This window comes from Chenopodium album, chromosome 19 (assembly GCF_948465745.1).
Source record: "Chenopodium album chromosome 19, dcCheAlbu1.1, whole genome shotgun sequence".
Taxonomy (NCBI): domain Eukaryota; kingdom Viridiplantae; phylum Streptophyta; class Magnoliopsida; order Caryophyllales; family Amaranthaceae; genus Chenopodium; species Chenopodium album.
In genome coordinates, this window is record NC_137852.1 from 2,238,448 (window position 1) to 2,263,724 (window position 25,277).

Here is a 25,277-nt window from a genome sequence, read left to right on the forward strand (position 1 = left end):
ACTATTAGGCAAATTAAGGGCCCGTTCACATTACTGAACTAAGCTGAACTGAACTGATTGGAGCTGAATTGATTGGAGCTGAACTGAGCTGAAATGAATATTTTATGACAGAGGGAAATTAAGAGCTAAACTGAACTGAACTGATTGGAGCTGAACTGGAGCTGAAATGAATATTTTATGAAAGAGGGAAATTAAGAACTGAATTGGACTGATTGGAGCTGAACTGAACTGAACTGAACTGAGTTGAAATGAATATTTTATGAGAGAGGGAAATTAAGAGCTGAACTGATTGGAGTTGAACTAAACTGAACTGAAATTAAGTAAATGTGAAAAGGCCCTAAGTATTTTCAAATAAATTAGCCAACAAAATAGTGTAGATATTTCTTATTAGTTGCTTTTAACACTATTAGGCAAATTAAGTATTTCCAAAAAAATTAGCCAACAAAATAGTGTAGATAATTAACTAGAAATAAATTCAATTTAGACAAGATAGGTTGAAAACTTGAAATGAATCAAATAATCAAACCCAATGCAACCTTGATAAAGAATGGTTCTATACTTTTATTTCTTCCCCAACCCCCAAAAAATAAAAATATAAAGAAAAATCATAAACCCAACATTAGGGTTTTACGCTAAAAAATCAAAACTGAAAAAAAGAGCGGGAGCTTATACACCAAAAAGATTTATGCTGAAGCAAGAAGAAGGAGGCAGAAAGAGAAAGAGAGAGATGGAGGAGAGCTCACCAACAATGGCGGAAGGAGTTCGAGAACTCAGTGTGCTCGGAGAATTCAAACCATTTGGCTTAATCGCCGAATCTCTCGACGGCAAGCCAATTGATAATGTATCTGATAAGTATGATTACTTCCTCTTCGATCCAGAAATTGCAAGGGAGAGAGATGAATTCGACGGTATCGATTCCTCGGCTTCGTCTTCGATATCGGTTGATGGTTGTGATCATGAGATTTTCATCCGCGGAAATAGGTATTTTCAATCAGATTATTGCAATTAATTTTGGTTTTAGCTAGGTTTTTTTTTGTTTGATTTATTGCAATGTATATAAAATTCAGATGTTTTTGTGTAATTTTGTTTCAAATTGTTTGCCAATGACAGCGCCGGTCCTGACATTTTCGGGGCCTTAGGCGAAAAAATTATTTAGGGGCCCTTTTATATAAAAAAAACGTAAACACTATTTTTTTTTTTTTTTAAACAAACCAAAAACTTGTATTAATTCAAGGGCAAAGAGTACATCAAAACATAATTTTATTGTTATTAATTTTGGCATTTTGTATTTTTAAAATAATAAACATCAACTCAAGATCAAAGAAGAAAAGTAATCAAAGGTGCATGTAAGAAACATCATTATACAAAGCTCAAATAACCGGATGGGAAGAACTTGTTGAATTCAAAAGGAATATCTACTAATCTACATTACATATAACAGATTATATAACAGCAGATGGAAAAAAAAAATCAGAAAACTAAAATTCCACTTCAATAATCAATAAACAATGTTTTGCACTCTAATTATAAAAGTAAAATAAAATAAAATAAAAAACTTGAACTCACATTAACATATAATGCCAAAATTTAAATAACTAATCAGTGGGCTATGGTGAGTGTTGGGACGAAAAACTCTATAGGGCATCAGGGCATGATAACTTTAGTAGATAGTAGATATCATAAGAAGAATTGGAGTTAAATGATGAGAATAGATCTAAACAATCGAATTACCATTCTTATAAATTATTGTGTTATCAAAAAACAAAAACAAAAAAATTAAAATTTATTGGGAATGATCATATTTTCAATGCAATGAAACTTTCAATTTTCTTATTTAATGCCTTGTATATTGAAATTATTGCAATATTTTCAACGAGTTGGAGAAGCTCTTTGAAAACAGAGCTATGCCTATGACTAATAATCTACTCTGTATCTATTACCCTAATAAGTATAGGGTTAATAGTGATAAAAAAAAATTTAACTAACAGATTAATATTTTGGGCCCCTTTGACTCACTTTGAGCCTTGGGCCCTAGGCGGCAGCACTCGGCGCCTACCCTCAGGGCCGGGCCTGCCAATTGATAAATGGTAGAGAGTATAGGATGACTGGATAAGCATGAGGAAGTGGAATGGCTGAAATTTGTTGTCTTTAGAACTAGCGTGAACCCGAGGTGTATTCAATTTGCATATAAAACAATCTTGATGATAAATGTGGAAGTAACAGGAAGTTTTTTTTTTTTTTTTTTTCCAAATTATGTTAGACTGGAGTGCACATTATTGCTCCATTGGTAATTTGGAGAGCTGTCAACAAAAGTGACTTCTCTATTCATTATTAGGGAATGTAAGGTTTTGGTGAAAATGTTGTTAAGTTTACTTAGGATCTTCGATTGATGTCGTTCAGGGAGCTCATGGAGTACTTATGGGAGGAAGGGGTTGTAATGTTGAGGATTTTTGAAACAATTGTTAGTTGGAAGCTGGTAATTGGATACATTGGCATTTTTTTTTTTGATGTAATCAAAATGACTTAAAGGTGGAGGGTTAAGAAGGGGGAATGAGCGAGGAAGAATGACACATTTAGCTATGATTTGGGAAGTAATAGTGGACAACAATCTCCTTTGCTGAATAAGAAGTTGTATTCCTTTGTTTGTTTGTACGTTCATTTGAGCATATGATTCAACGGATCCATCGTTGGAAAAATGCGTATTGCAGTAACTGAATGAATTATCTAATTGAATACAGGATAATGTGGATTACGGGTTCACGAGTGTACAAGAGATTCACCCTAAGTTCTTCCGTAATTATGGTATTTTTTCTATTCTCCGTTCCTAAACAAAAGCAAACACTCATACACTCTTTCTTAGTTTGAGTGGAATGCAAAATTTGTTAGCTTCCCAAAGCCATCTGTATTTAAGCACATGATAATATAACTGCAAGAGCTAAGAAGTTTTCTGATGTTCAAATTGGTCCGGTATATAGTCTTATCTTGTTTGTTGCAAGACGCTGTATTGCTGGCTGAGTATATTTCTGGAAGTATTCCTTTGAAATCCTTTGTTTTCTACACATTGTATATCGTGGACACATGGACATTGACTCTAGTATTGATAATTGGGATGCATTGATCTTTTTATCAGTCAATGCTGTATCACATCTTAGTTTTCATTAGTCTTGTACTTCACATCTCCTGCTCCTCTCTCTCTCTCCCTTTTTTTGTTTTTGTTTTACCATGTGTGTGTGTGTGGAGGACTGACATCTGTTTGAATTGATGTCCAAACTGAATGCTCAGGCTTGCTGGTGTCATATGGCTCATTCATCTGAGGCTGTACTGTGTATTTTGCAAATTGATGTCTTGACAATCTTCAATACAGCTGGTAAGAGTTGTTAAACCAAGCTAGCTGTTCAAAGTTATATCTATATTATACGGGCTTCTTCTGGAAATTAGTCATGTGATTGTTATGGATAGCATTAAGCTGGTTCATATGATATCCTTACTATTTCAAAAAAAACAAATTGATATTGCATTTCTGGTTGCTGAGTAAAGAATTATGTCTTGAATTAAATGAGAAATTCCAAAAAAGTGAGAAAATTAAGAGTTAAGACTGTTGTTATCTAACTGAACATGAAAAGGAAAATTGAATTAACTGTACATCTCTATCTGCAGGGGAGCTGACATCAGTCCCACTTCCGGGCATAGTTACTTCAATATGGCCGCTTCCATTTGGGCTGCTTGTGCAGCAAGCGGCAGAAGGGAACCGTCCAACTTATGCGCCTCTCTCATCTTCTGCTCCTTTATTAAGTTCCAGGGATACACTTTTAAAAAGAGAAGTCAGACAAAGTCCCCAACAGGTCTTTGGCTTTTCTACCTCTGATGACCAAGGGAATTCAGCTTCAGTGTCTTCTCATCTAATATTGAATGATCCACTTGAAGAACCCCAGGTGTATATTATGGGCAACACCCCTAGTAATTTACTGTTTAAATTATTTGTATTTATTTCTTTATTTGGTTATTTTATTGTGTCTGCCTTTTTTTTTTTCCTGCTTCTTCTTCTTCTTCTTTTTTTCCCCCCCCCCCCCCCCCCCCCCCCTATTGTTGGTTAAGTGATGCGATTCATAAGCTGAAATATTCTGCCTCATGTATGCGTTTGTAGTATATTTTGTTAATAACTTCTCTTTGTACTTCCCAGCCGGTGTATGTTGATGAAAGAGGTGGATTGAAGATAATGAAGGATTTTGATGAGAGAACAATCTGGACTAGTGATCGTGTTCCTCTTATTGCTTCATATAATAGAGGTTTCTATTCTTGTACCTCTTCATTTATTCCCAAATTTATAAAAAACAAAAGCCTTCACCTCGCTGGTTTTCTGACTTTTCTCTTTTATGCTTGCAGAGAAGACGCAACATTCACTTTGGGTAGCAGAAAGTGTCAGTACTTATGTTGGAGAGCATGTAATTTCTAGTTCTCACGAAGCCCACACTGAAGTGTTCCCATGTCAATTCTCTTTCCGAAGAATTTGGCAAGCAAAAGGCTACCAGGCAGCTGCAACCAAGGTGTCTATTTGCTTATTTGTTGATTCTCCATCCTGAATGCTCTTGTGAACTGATTGCAGCTAATTAATTATGAAAAGCGAAGAAAGAATTCAAAAATGGTCACCACAGAGATTCTTTTCCTTCTTTGTGTAATATATACATCTACCATGCTGCTAATTGCCTTGATAGTTTTTTTTACTTTTCCAGCATTAAAGCAAAGAATGATATAAACCAACAAAAGTCGAGAATGAAGAAGTTAAGATTTTCTTATCTTATGTTTCCCTACAAACTAAACCTTTGTCATCTTTAGGTCTTTGTAGCCACCGATGATGACGCAGCACCTATTATTTGTTTTTTGCTCCAAGAACAGAAAAGGTTATTATCCATAAGGCTTCACACTGTTCAAATTAATGATGATATACTCTTTGACGTCAAAGCAGACATGAGTTGGAGCATACAAGCAGTTGCAGCGGAACCTGTTGCTGTCACCCGCCCAAGGTAGTTTATATCCTAACATTAATAAGGTCATTTTAATTATGGTATTGTATTTTGATTGCAAGTCTTTTTTAGGGCAAAAGTCGGGCTGCTTCCTTTAATGGACATTCTTGTTCTGGATTCAGACAACAGTATTTTTCTCTATGTAAGTTGCTTGTATTTTGGTGTGCCTTCAAGTACCATTATTCACTTTTATCTGTAGTATATGCTGGTTGACATCATTACACCTCTGGGTTTCCAGTAATTCTTGGCTTTCAATGATTCTGGTTTTGTGATCTGTTTTATGAAAATATTACTTTGTGTTTCAATTGCATATGTTCATTTTGATTAGTTGTGGAAGTGTGAACTTTGACTCTAGCTGGTTGCGTCCTCATGAAGGACATTAGTACTAGAAATTTGGTGTGTTATTAAAGAGGTTGAAATGTTGAATGATGAGATTGTTGTCAGTTTAAAGCATAGAGAAGGTGCCCTTAGACAGACTGATAGCTGAGTTTCTGATGAGCAATTAAATTGAATACCCATTTTAACTGATTATCATGTGTGGATTATTGCAGAAGGCATTCTAGAAACAGATGTTAGACTACTTAGATGCATTGAAATCAAACAGTACAATGGCTGTACTTGTTTCAAACTTTCAACTTTCAATTCACTGTCAAGGAGCTTGAAATGAATGTGCTAAGGAAAGGTATGAGAAGAGAAGAAATGACACATTTATTATGAATATGTACTCCATGGGATTAGGAGTCTGATCTATGAGGTGATTGCAAATGATCATTGTCTCATTTCATTCAAAACTGTAGTGCAATGGACTCATAGAAGAACGAAATAGATGGGGTAGTGTGGGAGCAAATTCACTCAGTATAACCATCATTTAGAGTCCATTGTCTTTACTTAGTGAAGATTTCTTGTGTTGTGGCTTGACATGCACTCAATGCATTGCATTGATGCTACAAGTTGGCACAAAGCATCCCTGTAATGGGAACATTCAAGCTTTTAGTGTTCCATTTTTAAGTTGAAGTTCCTCAGATAATACAATATTCCTATACAGACAAAGAATGACACTAAAGAGGGGAATTGTGGGGAGTATACCAATGAAATTAGAAAGAAAAGAAGATGTATTAAATGGCAAGCTTGCTACTCCCCTGTTTCTTATTATGTGAAACAAAGGAATATTTTATGTCTCACAAATAATTCCCCTATGTTGCACATAATAAGATACGGAGGTAGTATACTAGTATATCATATCATATTGACAGGAGAAGATTAAGGGAGGTGAAAATTAGAAGAGTTTGATATTGTGAAATTCTTTTGATGTTCTAGATGGAGGTTTTCTCCATATTACCTCTACAGGAGAATTTGTAAGACCTTTAGAAAACTATGTGATATACACAAGTAACACAGCTACTTAATCTGAGGGTGGAGGACTTTTCTTGTTCAGGACTTCTACAGGGTCAGAACATTCCTCTGATCCTCTCTGCTTTAGCTGACAAATTGCTTATCCGAGTCTTTCTGTGCGTAACGTTTGCTGTTCTGGTCTAGTTTTGTTTCTTCTAAATGCTCTTTGAACAGCAAATTATTTTGAAATGGATCTGTTCCTGAATGTCTGTAGTATAAATGCCTCTCTATATATTTTTGGAAACAAAATTTTCTTTTTAGGGTCCTTTAGTCCTTGACTGATAGTTAAATTAAATCAGGACTAATTGTTGTGGTTACTTTTCTTTTATAAGGGCCATTTTTCGATCTTGTATGCTTTACATTCTTTCTCATTATTGCTTTGCGCCCTATGATGTATTACTGTTTTTGCAATGGCAGTCAGGGAAGCAGTGCCTTTGTAAATATACGCTTCCTCTTTTTCTAGGCAATCATCAGCTAAAAGAAACTATTAATCCTCCAAAGAGAAGATTTATTCACAATGTGAAGATTATAGGATTGGCTGATGGAGTTGGGGCAAGAGTAAATGTGATCTTAAGCAATGGACAGGTATGCAGAAGTTCATTATGTAAAGTATTTTTATATTCTAATATCTTTCCATAGATGGAATCTCTGAATAGTGAGTATGCATAGAACATTCTACTTTTTTTGAATGCATGGTCAAGGATACTATCTATTTTGGAGTTGTGCACATGCTTGTCTGCTAAAGCTGAAGTTAATCCACTAGTAACACCGCATATTGTGTGGTGCTAGAAGGGCATTGAAGTCTTATATTGTCATTGGCGGAGTCTATGAATATGTGGAAAATGATCAGCAAAAGCTCACGTGTCTTTTCTCCGGACTCTAGAATTCACTTTGTGGCAGATGGTTTTTATTTTTATTTTTTATTTTTCAAAAGTTTTTATTGTTTATCATGGAATGTCAATGATTAATGGGATTTTTACTTATAATTTGTTGTGCTTCTCTGATTACATTTTTTCTTAGGTTACTTCAGTTATTGTTTTTTTTTTTTTTTTTTTTTTTTTTTTTTTTTTTTTCATCAAATTTTTTTTTTTTTTGATGAAGTCTTGAAGCTGATATCAACCTTTTTGTAATATTAATGTATGGGGCAGCTCTAATCTTCGAGAACAGTAAAAGGGTCTTTGCAAAGAGCTCACCTGTGCCAGCTATTTTTCTCACCTATTTGAGAAGGCAGTCAATCCTGCGTGAAAGCTATATACAGCATTTAGGGGAAGGCCAGAAGGGTCTTTTAATGCAAAGTTAGTTAGAGGATGCATAGGGTAGCAACTCTAGCAATTATGATGTGCTAATGATGTAATAAATAGAGTGAATGCTTAAAAGAGAAATTCATTGTAATAATAATAGAGATTAGAGAGAAAAAAGCAGATGGAGAATTTCACATTTTCACCTATCGAAGAATGAGTGGATTTTACTTGAGCTAAGATCACATCAATCATCTATACAGTCTAATTTACTTAATTCGATTGATAATTTTTATTTCTTAATTTGTGTTCTTTGCAGTCTCGCTTGTTTATAACCTCATGGAATGATGTAAATTTATATTTTGCTTTGAAATCTTTAAGGCAAGACTTTTGCAAGTATAATTTCTTTCCTACTAAGAGACTTAGAATTTCATGAATTAAATCTAGACTACATGGTGGCAGTGAGAACTGTTAACTTACTGGTGTCTGTTATGTCCATTTCTGCAGTATCAGAATTGCCTGTTTCTTCTGTTCTATTCTTTTTCTCATTCACATTGGCTATCTTAAAGTTTCTAAGTGATACTTTACCGTGTACCAATTTCTTCAGATGCTTAGATGTGCGCTCCGAAGAAGCCCTTCATGCTCCTTGTCAAATGATTGCATCACAGCAATGGCCGAAGGCCTTTCTTCTTCCTTCTACAATCAATTCCTGCAGTATTTTTGGGGTAATTGTGAGACTGCTGATTTGTCAAAGGCTAATTCTGGTGCTGATGAGTGGAAATCATTTAAGAGCGTCATAATGCAAATTTACATGAAGTCTCAGTCAACTTCACAACCGAAATCTGTTCTTGTGTCCGGGTCATCATGGGAGTTTCTTGTCAAAAGTGAATTTCATAAGAATTATTGCAATCGTAATTTCTTCCCTGGAATCTCAATTGAGGGGTTGGATGACAGATTGGAAGATCATGTTTCTTCTTCAAAGAGGGAAGACGTGCACAGCCCAGATGGACTTTTCTCTTCCAAGTTTCAAATTGAATGCCTGGATTCTTTGCATGCAGTATATGAAAATCTTAAACTTATCAATCTTCGAAAGCGGTAAACTCCAAATTCTTAACTTTGTCAACCATTTTGTGTTATGTGACTTGAGGTCTTTTGTGAACTACACCGTCTGTCCGTAATTGTTTGCTCAATTTCGTTTTTTGTAGTCATTATTCATGTCCAGGAAAAAGCAAATAGAGCAAACAATTAGGGACAGAGAGATACTCTATGCATTATGGAGGTACTTGTGCATACTTGCGGCTTATTTAATGTAAAAATAATGTCCGTTGCCATGCTAATTATATATTATCATAATAAATTAATAAGCTAATTGACAATAAAGCTAAATATGTGCTGATCTGAAGTCGAATGAATACCTCATCACCCAAATTGATTCGACCCGGATCTGTTGCAAAGTACCAATTGCAATATCTACTTATCTGAGCTTAGTTCCCTGAAAGTATTTTTGAAGGTGAAAAGAATAAGGCCGTAGTCTATTTTAATAAGAAAAGTGATCTCGAAGAATTAATTCGTATATTTTAGTCTCAAAGCTGGATTGTGTCTTAAGTATCAGATGGGTTCAAGTTGCACTCTAATGTATATATATACCCACTTTAATTGAGGTACATAACGTTTAAACTAAGTTAAATGGTCACTTTCTGTATACACTTCTATTTTGTTATGAGGTAGGTAATGGTCATTGCGTACTTCGCGCTGTGAGAGTGTAAGGTTGTTTTTAGCTTGCCTATTGATGTTTGACTCCTAATGGCCAGTTACTAGTCACTGTCCAATAAAAGGCCTATAGAGGCTTTATAAAATTTTGCTGTGACCTGTATGAGTGACCGTAACAATATACATTTGATGCTTTACTGCTACCGCTTTCATGACTGCAACTGTGATAAGTATCATGTTCAGCAAATGAGCAGTGACTTTGTTAAAAGCAGCCATTGCTGTTGAGAAATTTGCTAAGTGTATACATTCTCGAGAAGTTCTTGGCGTTTGTGGATTTAGTGGCTATCATGTACCTTAATTGTGGGAAATTTTTTTTATACTTGATTCTAAATGGTCTGTGAGACTGAGTGATAAATGTTGAATTGTGGGATTTCTTCACATATTGGCTTCTAGTTAATGGATGTGTGATGGTTACCTTCTTTGTTGTCACTATGAGTGTGTCTCTCTTTATTGATCTTTAGCCATTTCTTGCAGGGATTTGGAGCATCTTGCTGTTCTTCTATGTGAAATCGCTAATATTTTGGGAGAGGAGAGTTTTATTGATCACTATGTACGCGATTTTCCTTTTCTTTCCAAGATAAAAAGGAGAAATCGGACTTCTTCACCAAGATCCCCCCCATCTTTGTACAGATGGCTTGAAAGTTGTTTGCTTCATGGACTTAACTTTGCTAATGTTGATGACATTCCACCTCTGGCTTGTAAGGATGGAAGCTCTGCTGTCAGCTGGTCTCGTAAAGTGGTCTCATTTTATAGCTTATTATCTGGTGCAGAAAGCATGGAAGGGAAGCTCTCTTCTGGTGTATCTTGTAAGATTGCTTCAGGTTCATCATCTACTTCCGAGGAGAAGATGGTCCTTGCAATGGTTGCTGAAGGATTTGGTTTGCAACAGCTCGATTTATTGCCTATTGGAGTTTCATTACCATTAAGACATGTATGTCTGATATTGTTAAGAAATAATGCTGAAATCTTAGCATATTCACGTAACATTTTTTTTTAGTGAATGCTATCTTCTTCATTCTATTATCTAGTTTACATTGACACCACTGTTACTCGGTTGTGCACTTCTAATATCATCTTAAGTTTTCTCATCCTCTCCAATTTACTTATGTCATACCTGTAGGCTGTTGATAAGTGCCGGGAGTCTCCTCCTACTGGGTGGCCAGCAACTGCATATGTTCTTCTTGGTCGAGAAGATTTAGCTTTGTCTTGCGTTGCTCACTTGAAGAAATCTGAACAGCTTGAGACTCAAACTAATAGGCATTTGATTTCAATGTCTGCACCTTATATGCTTCATCTACAGCCTGTGACAATTCCCTCAACAGTATTAGATACAATTGCGATGGATACTTCAAAATTTGACAATGTAGATTCTTCTGATGATTGTCCAATAGATGGCATGGAGCATTTATTTAACTCTAGCACTCAACTGCGGTATGGTAGGGACCTACGCTTAAATGAGGTCAGTTATCTAAATTTCTGCTTTGTGGTTGGACATGGCTTTTGACCGTTGTGTTGGGGTTATGAGAACTGGCTCTAATACTATAGCACAAAATAGATGGCTTTAGTTACGTGCGTAACCGGAAAGTAATTAGATATGACTCCTTTTGACCATGCCATGAGCTCTATCTTGTCTTGCTATATTACTGAGTTTATAGTCTTCATGAAGATAGTTTACCTTAGAATCGCCACAGTATTACTCGAGCCTTCAGTACTTGATCTACAAGGTTGCTGTCCATCATGGTCTTTTATTTTCTTATTTTATTATTATTCCCATAGTAGACGACTGTTTAATGTATATTGCCTACTAGTAATTCTCCTCTCTTTTTGAAGTAGTTCATTTTTTTCCTTTGGTGATAGTCATAGGGACTGGGTTAGTACATAAGAACATGGGAGATGCCTAAGATGATTCGGAGTTTTCACGCTTCTGCATACTCTTTCAGGAGATCTGAAGTTTTAGGGATGTGCATTATAGTGAATATTTTCAATGGAGGTTAAGGGCTGATTACTTTCATTTTTTAGCTTAAAGAAGGTGAAAAATGTGAACTAATTTTGCATGTTGGGAATTACCCTCTTTATCCCTATCACCTTGTGGTAATTTTTTAATTTACTATAGAAAAACTGATATGTTTTTCTGTATACTCTCTTGGCTTCACTATGATTCTAATAGCTGACATATTTTGGAAGTGAACAAGGAACATAAGGAGTAAGTTTCAATGGAGTAGTGCATTAAAAGCATAGAGTTGATAGAGAAAATAGTAACTACATCAATCACATTACAAGTCGGAACAACCAAATAGGAATGTATGAGATGCATAGTGAAACAATGGAAGTAGTATATGCTTATGCAGTCCTCCTTTTACGGTTTTCCCCTCAGATGCGGAAATATGTTTTTATTATGAATTATCTTCTTATTTGAAGTTAGAATACTATACTCGTATAGCATGACTTGAAGTAGCCGTAAAATTTTTCTGTCATCTCTTCCAGGTCAGACGTCTTCTGTGCTCTGCAAGACCTGTTGCAATTCAAACATCTATTAATCCCACTGCATCAGACCAAGAGCTTCAACAGGTAAGGTTATACTAGCATATAATACATATTCTCTCTGTCCCAAACTAAAGTCTGTCCTCACTTTTCACTTATTAAGGTTGGCAATGTGACTATACAAGTATACATTATTCCCTTTCATCACTCATTTGCCTCTATTAAACACATATGCTGTTTCAAGTACTCAATAATTGAAGGAGTATATTTAAGAATACCAATAAATTGGTTATCTTGAAAAGGATAGAGGAACTCTTTGGGATATCCTTTAATGTAGTCTTTCTGTTCCAACTTCCAGTTCTTTTTTTACGTAGAGTAGTTTTTGAATCAAAAGGGTTCTGGTAATATATAAGTGGGATGGTATTTTTTCTTTTATGGGCACACCATTTACTGATTGCTTTGAATTATATTTTTAGATTGCTGAGGCTAAGCTTATTGGGTATCAATCTAAGTTTCCTTTCTTGATGCATTATTTAGGGAGCAAGGTGCTGTATCTAAGGTGACATGAACATAGTTTTTTTGTTAGACCCATTTGATCATGTCAAAAGTTTCTAACTGACCGTATTAAGTAATTTTATACAAGGAAAAAACTCATGTAGAATCTTGTTAGTGTCGAATGTATATTAAAAAAAGTGCTTTTGTAAGATTATAACAACACTGGTCAAATTTGTGCAATGCATTATGCATATACTCTCTCTCTCTCTTATAAAATCAATGGCTTCTACACAATTCATAATCTTTCTTTCTAAAATGATAATAGTGTTAAGGTATAGTCAAAAAGACTAATTTATTCATTATCCTTGTAAAGGCTCAGCTATGGCAGTTTTCCCAAAGGACGACTGCACTTCCACTTGGACGTGGAGCATTTACTTTGGCAACTTCATGCACCCTTTTGACCGAGGTACTTGTGTATATATGTTGAAGAGCAATAAAAGCTGAATTTATAGTTTTCAAGTCTTCATTTTTTTTTTCTATTTTTGAATTAGTATATATTTTTAATACTTGATTATTGTAGTTATTGGTTACTCCCTCCTTTTGTGGTAGATGTTTCATGTTTATGACTTTCCATATTCTTTTGCAGGCACTCACAGTACCAAAGCTTGTTTTGGCTGGACTGTTGCCAGCTCAGCAGAATGCCACTGTATGCTGTGATGAAACACGTTAAATTTGATAATTTTTTCCAAACTCTTGTTGGCAAGCTGATTCATTTATTTTTCTTTTGAAGAGGATGTAGATAATTTTCAAATATACCTCTTTCCAGATGTGTTCTCTGTGGTGACTTCCATGGAAATGTGATTAGCTATTTTTAATCCGTTGGCAGCCACGTCTTTGCCTCATTTGGCGATATTACTTTTCATGTTTCTTGCTAGGCTTTGCTTATCAATTACATGATTGCTCTTCTAATTGCCACGTTACTGTTTAATAAGCTTTGGAATTTCAGTTGAAGCACATCATCATCCATCATTTGTTCCAAAATAACAATGACTGATCTGGGCCATATGGCCCGGATTTTTTGTTCTAATTAATTTTTTTCGCATAATTGTGATACTTGTATCCTTAAGGATCTTTGATATTGATTCATTTAATGATTGGCATATTTAATCTAAAATTAAATACAGCTTTTAGCATTGGGTGGTCGTCATAGGTTCATATTCATATCTCTGCCACCCTTCTTTTTTAATTCTTCATGTTTTGCAAATCTTTGCTAAAAGCATGGAATATTGGAATTGTTGTCTCTACATGCTGTCCCCTTAATGTTTTGGCTCTTATTTTCCCTTACATTTGTGCAAATCTTGGCTTTCTTAGTTACCCTGATTTTTTTAAAATCCTTTTTTTGTCAGGTCAATTTAGATCCAAACATACGGAATTTGCAAGAGCTTCGAGCTTGGCCTGAGTTTCACAATGCAGTTGCTGCTGGTTTAAGGCTTGCACCATTTCAGGTATGTTGAGATTTTCCCTTCCCTAAGATGTCTTTTCCTTATTACTTATATCTGAAGTATGGATCTTATATAATTTAGTACAAAAATAGATATAATAAAGTTCTCATTGCAGGGCAGAGTGTCTAGAACTTGGATTATATATAACAGGCCCGAGGAGCCAAATGCTATCCATGCTGGTCTTCTTTTTGCACTGGGGTTGCATGGACACTTAACTGTTTTAACAATAAATGACATATTTCAATACTATAATAAGGTATGTTATGTAGGTGGATTTTTTTTTTTTTTTTTTCTCATGTACCAACAGGCAGCATAGGGCAAGTATCCAATAAGTATGACTTATGGGCCTAAGCTCTTTAAAATTTGCCTGCTGTAGAATATAAACCAGGTTGAATGTTGAACCCTACAGTATTTTTGCTAACCACAATTTTGCTTCATGTTAGGGACATGAAAGCACAACTGTGGGGCTAATGCTTGGCCTTGCAGCATCATACAGGGGCACTATGGAGCCTACAATGTCGAAGGTGATACATTTTAACTGATAAATTAATTTAATGGACTCTTTATTCATATGCATTTTATGCTTTCGATGATCTTCTGAATACACTGATTCATAACTCACCTCCCCTGTAAAGAAAGTTATAGTAAAACGAATCATATACTACCCTGCATGCAATAAAATATTTATTGAGATGCCTTAAAAGCACTAGGTCTGATGCTCACTAGTCACAAATTCTATTGCAGAGCCCTTGCCCCTTAGTCTGTTTCTAGAAAGATCCCAGTGGAGTGGTTGAATAACTAGAATTTAGAGAAGTGAACCTCTTTTAAGTGACATGGATGACTTGTTCAGGATGTTCAAATTACCTTATGTAGCTCTTAAAAAGGAAAAAATGAGCATTGCATCTGTTTACAAGTATCTTTAGAGAAAAGTTAGAAGGAAAGACACCAGATAGATCCCTAATGCAAAAGCCACCTTCTGTAGCATCCATGAAGGTGTAAAATTTCTGAAATATTCAAGTGTTTCCATCCAGATGTTTCACATACGTTCCTTTGACATCTTCGGATCTTCCTAATCAATTACATTTTGCAATGAGTTTTTTATTCTTTAATCCATGCTAATTTATTCGTGATGCTTGTAATTAGTTACTGATGTTAAATACTCATTTATGTTGTTCTCATTTGAAACATTAATCATCCCTTATAGAATTTGCAGAATCGAAGGTACAACTGCATGTACATTTATTGACATACTTTAGATTAGTATGGACTCTACTTCAATAAGTTTATTGTTCTGTAACTCTTAAGTTGTCATTTTAAATCTCTTAAACCATCTCTTTTTCAGTTTCCCCATCTTGAAATGTGCTGTTGTATCTGCATTTGAATGTATAGACGTTGAACAATCTTGTTATGTTATGGTGCTTCTTTTATGTTTTTCGCAGTCCTTCTACGTTCACTTACCTGCCCGTCATCCGTCATCCTTTCCAGAGCTAGAAGTTCCTACAGTTTTGCAGGTATTTTTCTTGTCATTATATTATGCTTTGCAGGATATATCTCATTCTTCTACAGTTTGTAGCTGTGGACCTATATCTCTGGAAATTTGATGTGGGATCATGACCCTGTGAAGCATTTGATTTAAATAATAAAAAAGTATATAGTAAGATCATAGATGAAATAAATCTGTTTACATTAGTTGGTGCACCATTGATTGTGTCCTTAAAGTATGTTATGAGGCTGCTTGATTTCTTGATATTCTTGAAGAAAAATGGGATGAGTTATTTTGTTTTGTTCTTTGGATGAAAAAGAAAAAAAAAAAATCTTGATAGTTATATTTGACATTGTGCAACTAGCTTATAGAGTTATATTTTGGTTGCTGAAAATAGGAATTCTTTATGGACTGCTCAACAGACATGTGTCTGATATCTGTTGCTTGCGTATTATATTCTTTCCATAAATAGTACTATAGCTGGCATATACCAAGCTTAGGTGGTTCCTGAATGATGTAGTTGCAAATATCTTTGGTGGGTCCTGAGTTTTTTGCTTCCTTATTTCTTTTCTTTATATGGTTTCAGTCAGCTGCATTGATGTCTCTCGGCCTCCTTTTTGAAGGATCTGCTCATCCTCAGACTATGCAATTTCTTCTGGTATTACATTTATTTATCTCTTTTACTATTCAGTTTGAGGCATGATTACTTAAAGATCTTTATTTCATCCATTAGCATATTAAATAAAGATCTTATTTCGGCCTTTTGACGTAGCATGCATTTCCAATCTTTACTAATCCTGCCGCGGCTGCCGGAGTAGGTTACAATATCTTCCTCAAGTTTGTTACTCTTCTTGTTAAAAGAACATTAACTGAGTGTATTTTTTTTTCTCGCTTCCCTTTGGATTTAATTCTGTCTGAACTGACCAAAGGCTTCTTTTGACTTAAGTGTTGTGTTTATTGGTTCCACAAGTTTTGTTGCAACTGCTATTTTTTAAAGTGCTTATTGTTTGTTTTCTGTACGTGCTCGTGTTTGTTGATGACTAGTCCTTTGCATCTCTAACTGTAATCAACCAGTGAGGGTAAGCTTGCTTAAATTTGGAGGTCCCTAGATCTGTCTCAGGGGAGTCCTCAGTGTGTTTTTCTTTGGGGTGTGAAGAGTGAGATAATTCGTTTGATTCAAATATGAAGTGTAACTTAAGGTATATTTAAATCATAACAAAAGAACTATGTTTTGAGCCTTTGCTGCGTCCTATAGCCAGTCCTCTTAATTGTAAAGAGCCACTAAAAGCATGCATCTCCAACACAAAACGACCATGTTGTTGTCCATAACTAATTGATTCTTTTGCAGGCTGAAATAGGCCGTAGAAGTGGCGGTGATAATGTGCTTGAGAGGGAGGGCTATGCTGTTTCTGCTGGATTTGCACTTGGACTTGTTGCTTTGGGTATGAATAATTAGACTAAGCTCTCTTTTATCACCTATTCTTGCTCACTGTGTGCTGTCCAATTCTAGGTCGTGGAGAGGATAAATTTGCTTGCATGGATACGTTGGTTGATCGATTGTTCCACTATGCTGGAGAAAAATTTGATGTATCTCGTCAGGTACTCATCTTACGCCACATTGATTTTCTATCTTTATTTGCTAAACCTGATGCTACCAGTCTATTTTTTTAGGAAAAGTCTCTTTTGACATCAGTGACAGATGAGCAAGGCAGGGGTATGGGACAGGTAATTCAAAAAAAGGCGTTGGATGTGATGGCATAATTGTGGGACTTTTCATTGTTTAACTGTACATGCCTTGACAAGTGAGGTATACTCTTATATTTCCTCTGTTTGGATTATCTAAGCAGATGTTGGATGGCGTTCCTGTCAATGTAGATGTTACTGCACCTGGAGCTATAATTGCTTTAGCTTTGTTGTTTTTGAAGGTATGAATTTCGCAAATTCAATCTAGTGAGCCAGATAAAGTAATGTCTTGAATCCTCTTGATAAATTGTCTTATTATGATCATGCATGAAATGCATCCGACTTTCTACAAGTTGATTGAGACTACGATATCTTGCAACTCTGTTCATTTGCAGATAATACTTTGATCTGATTTGAGCAGCATTTGTTGATAGATATAATGTAAATTAGTTACTTGCAAGGACAACATATACTTCTGTTCCATAATATTGCAACATGCAGGGGTTGGGGGGGGGGGGGGTGCGCAGGGGCATGGATTTTAAGGATTCCATGTGAGAGAGACCAATATACTAGAGGAAGGCTTAGGAGAGTAAGGACAAAAATTATATGCAGTTATGCTTTCAACCTAACCAATTTAACTGCTAAATATAAAAAAAAATATCAAGTATCTCTCAGAACCTTGTCCAGAAAGCTCCTTAGGTTTCCGTCTTTCCGATTGCACCACCAAAATACCAATAGATTCATTTACACTTGACCGAACCAATCAATAATTAAAATTTTTTTTTTCTTTGCTGTAGCTCAAAATTATCGCCATTCAGGATGATGCTTTAGTAGCAACCCTGATTGTGTGTGTATACATTTTTTACTTCCTGTGGTGGAGATATGTATGGAGCTATTACACCGACTTTTTTACATATTTGACATGATGTGTCTAAAAATCTAAAATTGCTCATATGATTTGCGAACATGCTACACCATATGACTTGGCTTGATTTATGCTTCTTTCAGACTGAATCAGAAGTGATAGTTTCCAGACTTTCCATTCCCCGTACAAATTTTGAGCTGCAGTATCTGAGGCCTGACTTCATTATGCTTCGCGTTATTGCTCGCAATTTGATAATGTGGAGCAGGTTTGATGCCATAAAAGAATCTTTTGAATGGGAGGATTGATCATGCATTTAAAACTTAACAAGCTGCCTTTCTGAACACATGCAGGGTTAAGCCAACCAAAGAATGGGTTGAGTCTCAGATTCCTCTGATTGTGAAAGAGGGTATAGGCGCTCTTGGTGATGAACGGAATGATATGGATGAGGTGGATGAAGAAGCAATAGTCCAAGCATACGTGAATATTGTAGCTGGAGCATGTATATCTCTTGGTAAGTTAGGTTAATGATCCTTTCTGCCCTTTCTAATAAGGAACTAAATATCATGCTATAATCACTTCGTATTTAGTTGTGGCATACTGGCATATTCTTGCACTTAACCTTGTGGGGGTGTAAATGCTAAACACGGCTACTTGGAGCCACTGCAATTTTTTTTTTTTTTTTTATTGTATCAGTTTATCTTATAGGATGCATATGATCTATTACTGTATCGTAATATGGTTTCAACTTTTTCTGTCTCACCCCTCCAGTTACCTCAGCTGTGCTCCGTCTTTATATTAAATATCTGCAGTATCTCTCAATAGTGGTATACTCTTTTTTTTTATTATTAAATGCAATACTTTGATTCACGTGGAGTTTTACGTGGTTTGGTTGAATATATTAAAATATTTTGTAAGTGGGGTTTGTTGGGGAATTTTAAAATGATAAATAAGAGATACTGGGTGAATAATTTATTTAAATGTAAGGGGTGCGAGAGCAGAAATGTCAATAAAGTATGAGCGGGGACTGTGAGAGGAGACAGATAATAAAAGTGTACAATATACATCTGTTTAAGGGAAGTGGTGCATAACAAAAATAAATAAAAAAGAACGCAGGGAGTACTTCTGTATGTGGAGCAGCATATTATTCCCAGTGCCTTCTTTGGCACCTCTTGAAATATCAATGAAATTTTACACTAGATCTAAGGGAACAATTATTTGCTAAATCCTCCATGAAAATTGCTTGATGTGAACTTGTGTTGCAGCAATAACTCATTTAAAAGTACGGTAAACTATCTGCACTTCTGCAGTTTCCGTATGGCATGAATAAGTGAATTAGGGTTATGAAGACACGTTGAGATGCTAGAATTCTATATCCTGATACTTGCTTGGACACACAAACATATTTCTTACTCTATCCAATATGTCATATATTGTCAATCGGTCATATCTATGTTCCTGTTTTCTATTTTCCGGGTGGATGTTTGCTTGCTTTCTTTTTCTTTTTCTTTTTTCCTCTGTAAAATCAATTCCATATTTTTATGGCAGGTTTGAAGTACGCTGGATCAAGAAATGCCAATGCTCAGGAGTTGCTCTACAGCTACTCTATATACTTCCTGAATGAGGTCTTTATCCTATTTATTGTATTTTGTCGTGCCTTTCAGCTCTTTCTAAGTCACATGTTTAAATTTTGCAGATTAAGTCTGTTTCTGGTACAGCTGGAAGTATGTTTCCCAGAGGGTTGTTAAAGTTTGTTGACCGGAGCACATTGGAAATATGCCTCCACCTTGCTGTTCTTTCCTTGGCTTTGGTAAAAAAAAAAAAATAATTACTTTTTATATATTAAGATTGCAGTATTGCCTACTTTTACATGCTATGTGATACTGTTTTTTTGAAGCAGGTTATGGCTGGTTCTGGGAACCTGCAGACATTTAGATTGCTCAGGTTTCTGCGCAGTCGAAATTCTTCTGATGGCCAAGCTAATTTTGGCACACAAATGGCTGTAAGTGTTATTTGTTTGTTGACAGTTGATGTTCTGATATTTGTAGATTCTACATATAACTTTTGTTTCTCTTAGCCTCTTGCTGTTGTATTTGCTGAGTTTGCATTCTCAGTGCCACACTCCTGTTGGAGATTCTGCGTCTATGTTCTTCTCGTTACTTCAAACTTCTTAGTGTGGAATGAAATTGAAAGTTAACTCAACATGCTAGAGCTCTGTTCTCTGAGGGTGGGGTGAAAGGCAGGGTGGGCGTTTGTATTGCAACTGTCTTTTATGCCCAAGGACTAATGATTATATGTTACACTCTTGCCTGTATGATCACTAAAATTGGCAAATTGTATTCCTAGACAATTAGCATTTAAAGTAATTCTGGCTTCATATCTGTCTGACATATCTTAAAATATTGTGGCAGCTATATGACTTTGTAAAAAATGATCTATACCTTTAACATATGCCAACTGCATACTGTTTGTTTTGAAAAGGTATATATATATGGCTATTAGAAACTTGCCAGTATTTTCATAATGGGGTTTTTATATCTTATGCTTTTCTACATAATCTAAATGCTTATAGTTTTTAAAAAATTTCATGGTACAGCAAGAGACTTAAAACACTTTCAGTAAACTATTTTGCCATCATGAGGGGTTTGCGTCTTTGCAATAGTGCCACTTAAATCCCTGAGTTTGTACTGCTCCATGAACTTGGTCAACACTGTAAAGGGCACTCTGTATATAGTCCTCTAAATGTTTCTTTCTTTAATATCCTGTTCTTGAAAGTATTGGTCTCCAATTCTATATATTTATTGTTGTATTACTTGTATATTCCTGCTAATCATCCAAAAAATAATTCAAGGATAGATATTTTTGATGTGGTTGTAGCCTTCGAGATATTAAACCTAATTATTGTAATTCCACTGCCTTGATATAGGTGAGCTTGGCAATTGGCTTTTTGTTTCTTGGAGGAGGAATGCGCTCGTTTTCTTCTAGTAAGAGTGCTATTGCAGCTTTATTGATTACTCTCTATCCTCGATTTCCTATTGGAACAAATGACAATCGCTGCCACCTCCAGGTAAATTTGTTGGTTTAGTTAGGATGAAAATTTTGCCAAGGCAATGGTTGATGCTGTCCAGGCTAACACAAAGGAGCAGTATATTCCTACCATGAACTATTGCCTTGGAAAAATCTTCACTCTTTATTAGTTTAATAGTTATATCTTCTGAAAGGGAAAAGACCATGCTGTCTGTCATCTTTGATTTGCAGCCATATTTGGACTGTTAAAAATTCTGAAACATACATTTAGTGACAGTCAATGGGTTCTAAAGTAACTCTCTTGTGTAGCTCAATCCTCAAATACTCAGCTGTAGCAACTCTTTTTTGTCCTCTTCACTATATTTCTGCCAGAGAAAATGATTGTATAAGCTTCTGTGTGATTAACTGCCTCCTCATCTGATTTGTTTGTTAAGAATTTATCTTTAAGCAGTTCAGCCGTAAGTTAAAAATAAATCTGGGCTTCAAGATCCTTAGCTTCATGCCTTCATTCATTGGATTTCCATTGATTTCTCCAAATCAGATGTGTGTGACTCAACTGAAACCATATCTTGATTCATTGGCACAATTTGTCTACCTTACAGATCAGCATGCAATAACTTTTGATTTTATTTTAGTTTCCTTTTTTTTTTAAAAAAAAATATATATTATTCTGTCTTGCTTGATGATCTTTGGCATTTGTTCAAAAAGATTATTGCTCATCTGAGATATTGCACTTGCTTTCTCCCAGGCATACAGGCATTTCTACGTACTTGCAACTGAAGCTCGCTGGATTCAAACAGTTGATGTTGACACTGGCTTACCAGTCTATGCCCCTCTTGAAATTACTGTTAAAGAAACTGAACATAATGCAGAGACAAGTTTTTGTGAAGTCACGCCTTGCCTTCTTCCAGAACGTGGCGTTGTAAGTTTACATACCAATTCTTAGTTAGTATCATTCTTAGCTATTAACAACTTAGTAAATAATAACACAGTTGAACAAGACAAGGAAGGAATACTTCCAAAAAGCAAGTTCATTGTAGAGTCAATAATTTTTTCTTAGTTAACTAATTCTAATTCATTATTACAATAATCCTAGAAAGCCCCCAAGTTTGACCTCAGGGTTCTGTTGCTTTCAGCTTAAAAGTGTTCGTGTTTGTGGTCCACGATACTGGCCCCTTGTCATAGAGCTTACTCCTGAAGGTAGTATGTATGCTTTGTTGCTTAGTTTTTTCAAAAAATGAATTTAATAAAATATTTTTAATAATAATAATAATTTAATTTGTAGCTGGTGTTTTTTCACACAGATAAACCTTGGTGGCTTTCTAGTGACAAAAATCACCCATTTAATTCCGGTGTTCTTTATATCAAAAGAAAGGTTGGAGCATGTTCCTATGTGGATGATCCTGTTGGATGTCAGTCATTAATATCACGAGCCATGAACAAGGTATGTTTTTTATGGGGAGAGACAACTTCTCCTTGTCGGTCCATCTAAACTCGTTTTTTGATGTAGTTATGCCGACATTTGCCTCTTTATCCTTGTGCAGGCATTTAGTTTGACAAGCATGAGAGGTTACACTCCCAAAATCAATAGCGAGCCAAGTTCGAGTAATGTTGATCACCTGGTCAGCACATTTTCATCTGATCCAAGCTTAATTGCTTTTGCTCAGCTTTGCTGTGACTCTTCCTGGAACAGCAGGTACATGTGTACATGCGATGATCTAACAATGTGTGTGTGTGTGTGTGTGTGAGAAAATCACATCTTTATATGGAGTATTTTTCTGGGATTGTTATCAAAATGTTACTCCACCGTTTATTTAATCTGTCAAAATCATCCAGTTTTTATTTTATTTTATTTCTTTTGGGTTAAATATGCTTAACCTTGCTCTTATGATGGCTGAAAGACTGCCTCTCTCAGGTCCCTATTTCACTGTCGTATTTGGGAACATGTGTTATTGGTATTTAACTGCTTGTTTGTCTGCGCAACAGGTCAGATGTTGATTTCCAGGAATTTTGTTTGCAAGTTTTATTTGAGTGTGTTAGCAAGGACAGACCAGCTCTTTTGCAGGTATAGTTTCTCTGCTATTTTTTCCATACTAAATCACAGTTGTAGTAGGATAAATTTTGTTTGTACTTGCAGCTAATAGTTCCATTACCTCTACCACAATAGCTGGCAGGGTACCAGGAATAGTTGGGTTTTTTTTGTGTGTGTGTGTGTGTGTGTGTGTGCGCGCGTATTGTATTTTAATATCAACTAAGCTGAACACTATGCAGGTCTACATGTCTTTGTATACAATGATTAGAGCAATGACTGACCAGGTTTCTGGCAACACCGTCACCTTTTTTGATTCCCTCTTCATATCTAGCTTAAAGGTAATCTCTTCACCAGACACTGCAGTTTATCGCTCAGTGTTTACACTATTTATACATTATGGGATTGTTCATAGCCACTTCCTACACATTCTATTGATTTACTTTACTAAGAGATAATCAGTTTTGGTTTTCACAGTATATTTTCACTTTTTCTACTCTGTCTGTTTTCTCATTAGAAGGAGATACATTTTGAATTTGCAAAATAGCATCGATAATGGCTGCAACCTTGCTTTTTGAATATAAATAATCTGCATCTCTTTTTGTATCAGATTAAAATAATAGCTCAGCCTGCTGTAGGGAATTTGATGTCTAGACACTGCTAAATAGTTGGTACAAATTGTCTGTTATAATTAGGTGGTTATGACTGTTTTTACACTACATATCAAGCATCCATCCTGGGAGCAAAATCCCTATCCTGCACAGCTTCTCCCTAGTTTGGAGTCCCCTCATGTACAGCAATTTGGATAATGAGTCTGTCACACACTTAAACAGCCCATATGCCCAATAGCTGCTCATTCTTGCACATTATCCTGGCCTTAGTTCCACTTATTAACCTTTCTTACATATTATCTTCTATTTATTTTTAATCTTCCATCTCATCTACCTAAGCCATCAGTGGATGAGGGAACATGTTATATCTCTTGTAAACCTGGAGGCACACTAACTTGTCAGGAGTACTCGTATAATGGCTTACTAGGCTATGGTATGGAATATGGAACTTTATACTTCATCATGTAATGTGTATATGAATTTCTTTTCAATGCAGCTTGTAGTAGCTTACAATGAGGCCTTGCTAAGAGGAAGATTATCCTCTTCAAGAGATGGCATTGTACAATCAAGTTTTCTAGGGTCTCTGAGGAAGCGCGTAGAGGAGCTTTTCAGCTGCTCCCATGAAATGCAAACTGATTTACATAATTATTTGACTTCTGGAAAATGGCCAGATGACAAGCTCCGGGGTAAAAAATGTTCTATACTATTGTCTTGGTACCTTCAGTGGTTTTGTGTACCGTCCCCATCTGTAATCCAAACAACTATAGAGAGGTTGAAGCCTAAGCTCAAGAGATCCTCTGCAGCTCCTCTGTTGCGGTTAGTATTTCCTCGGATTCATGTCATGGTGATTTCTGAGATAGATAAATTATTGATTTCTGGTTAGTTCATGGTTTTTTAAGTATTCCCATGTTGTACTAAGGTATTCACTGTAAATGGTGAGCCTAAGATGGGCTCTTCCAAAGTTCCAAAGCATTATTTGGGGCTGAGCTGTCCTCTGTACAGGCAATACATATGCTTGTAAAATATGTATAGTTTGTTAGGTGTAAGGTAAATTCTGTTTGAAACAACAACAAATTTGTTGTTGATTCAAACTGCATGCCTTCTATTTCCGGGTGACCGGGATCATGAGCCTGACAATGTACATAACCCTGATGTATCTTCGAGTGTAGTTTAGTTTGTGCATTGTACTCAATGGCCAATGCTGCCGATGTATTCTAGGAAGTAGGAGCTGATGATTTTAGGACTCCTGTCTCCAGAAGTGGAGACTAATGTAATTCAACTCTTCAAAAAGAAGCTAGGAAGTTAGAAAAAATAATGTTATACAATACAAGTATTACATTTTTGGTTGAAATATTTGTCTATTATCAATTAATTGTGAAGAGTACCATTTATTTTGACTACTCAGTATTTTAAATTGCCATAAAAAAATATCAAATCAATCAAATGGAATTGAGCACTGTGATTTTCTAAGTTATAATCCTAACAGCTTTAATTATCAGTAAACTTTTGAAAAGACTATAGTATTAAACTTTTATTGTAAGATTTGGAATTTCATGTATGTCATTATAAAATCTGTAATTTAATCAACATCTTAATATTTTTTATTGTATAAATTATACAAAAAGAACTCAAATTGTCGTAATTGACTAAAACAGAGGAAGACTTCAATATCTCTACTAGACT

General features: G+C 35.5%; 1 protein-coding gene across 1 annotated transcript; it reads left to right on the forward strand.

Annotated features, from left to right (window-relative positions):
- The first annotated feature begins 619 nt into the window (after positions 1-619).
- LOC145593801 (anaphase-promoting complex subunit 1-like) lies at positions 620-24,945 on the forward strand. Its single transcript, XM_081650169.1, has 37 exons — positions 620-981; positions 2,739-2,802; positions 3,283-3,367; positions 3,658-3,932; positions 4,181-4,286; positions 4,384-4,544; positions 4,834-5,021; positions 5,094-5,163; positions 6,831-6,998; positions 8,259-8,746; positions 9,896-10,352; positions 10,542-10,880; positions 11,906-11,989; positions 12,771-12,863; positions 13,044-13,103; positions 13,804-13,902; positions 14,015-14,155; positions 14,343-14,423; positions 15,339-15,410; positions 15,969-16,040; positions 16,731-16,824; positions 16,893-16,981; positions 17,054-17,107; positions 17,230-17,307; positions 18,074-18,195; positions 18,281-18,441; positions 19,476-19,552; positions 19,624-19,737; positions 19,828-19,929; positions 20,854-20,994; positions 21,703-21,876; positions 22,091-22,154; positions 22,259-22,398; positions 22,499-22,650; positions 22,941-23,019; positions 23,226-23,324; positions 24,091-24,945. Exons 1-37 carry the CDS (start codon positions 686-688, stop codon positions 24,475-24,477), a joined length of 5,526 nt encoding a protein of 1,841 aa, XP_081506295.1. The 5' UTR covers positions 620-685; the 3' UTR covers positions 24,478-24,945.
- The last annotated feature ends 332 nt before the right edge of the window (positions 24,946-25,277 follow it).

What these genes read in the sequence shown, in the direction of transcription:
- LOC145593801 (XM_081650169.1), top strand. Translation starts at nt 686, where the DNA reads ATGCTGAAGCAAGAAGAAGGAGGCAGAAAGAGAAAGAGAGAGATGGAG. An exon ending in ATTTTCATCCGCGGAAATAG is followed by an intron (nt 982 to 2,738) that starts GTATTTTCAATC and finishes AATTGAATACAG; the next exon opens with GATAATGTGGATTACGGGTT. An exon ending in TATCACGAGCCATGAACAAG is followed by an intron (nt 22,399 to 22,498) that starts GTATGTTTTTTA and finishes ATCCTTGTGCAG; the next exon opens with GCATTTAGTTTGACAAGCAT.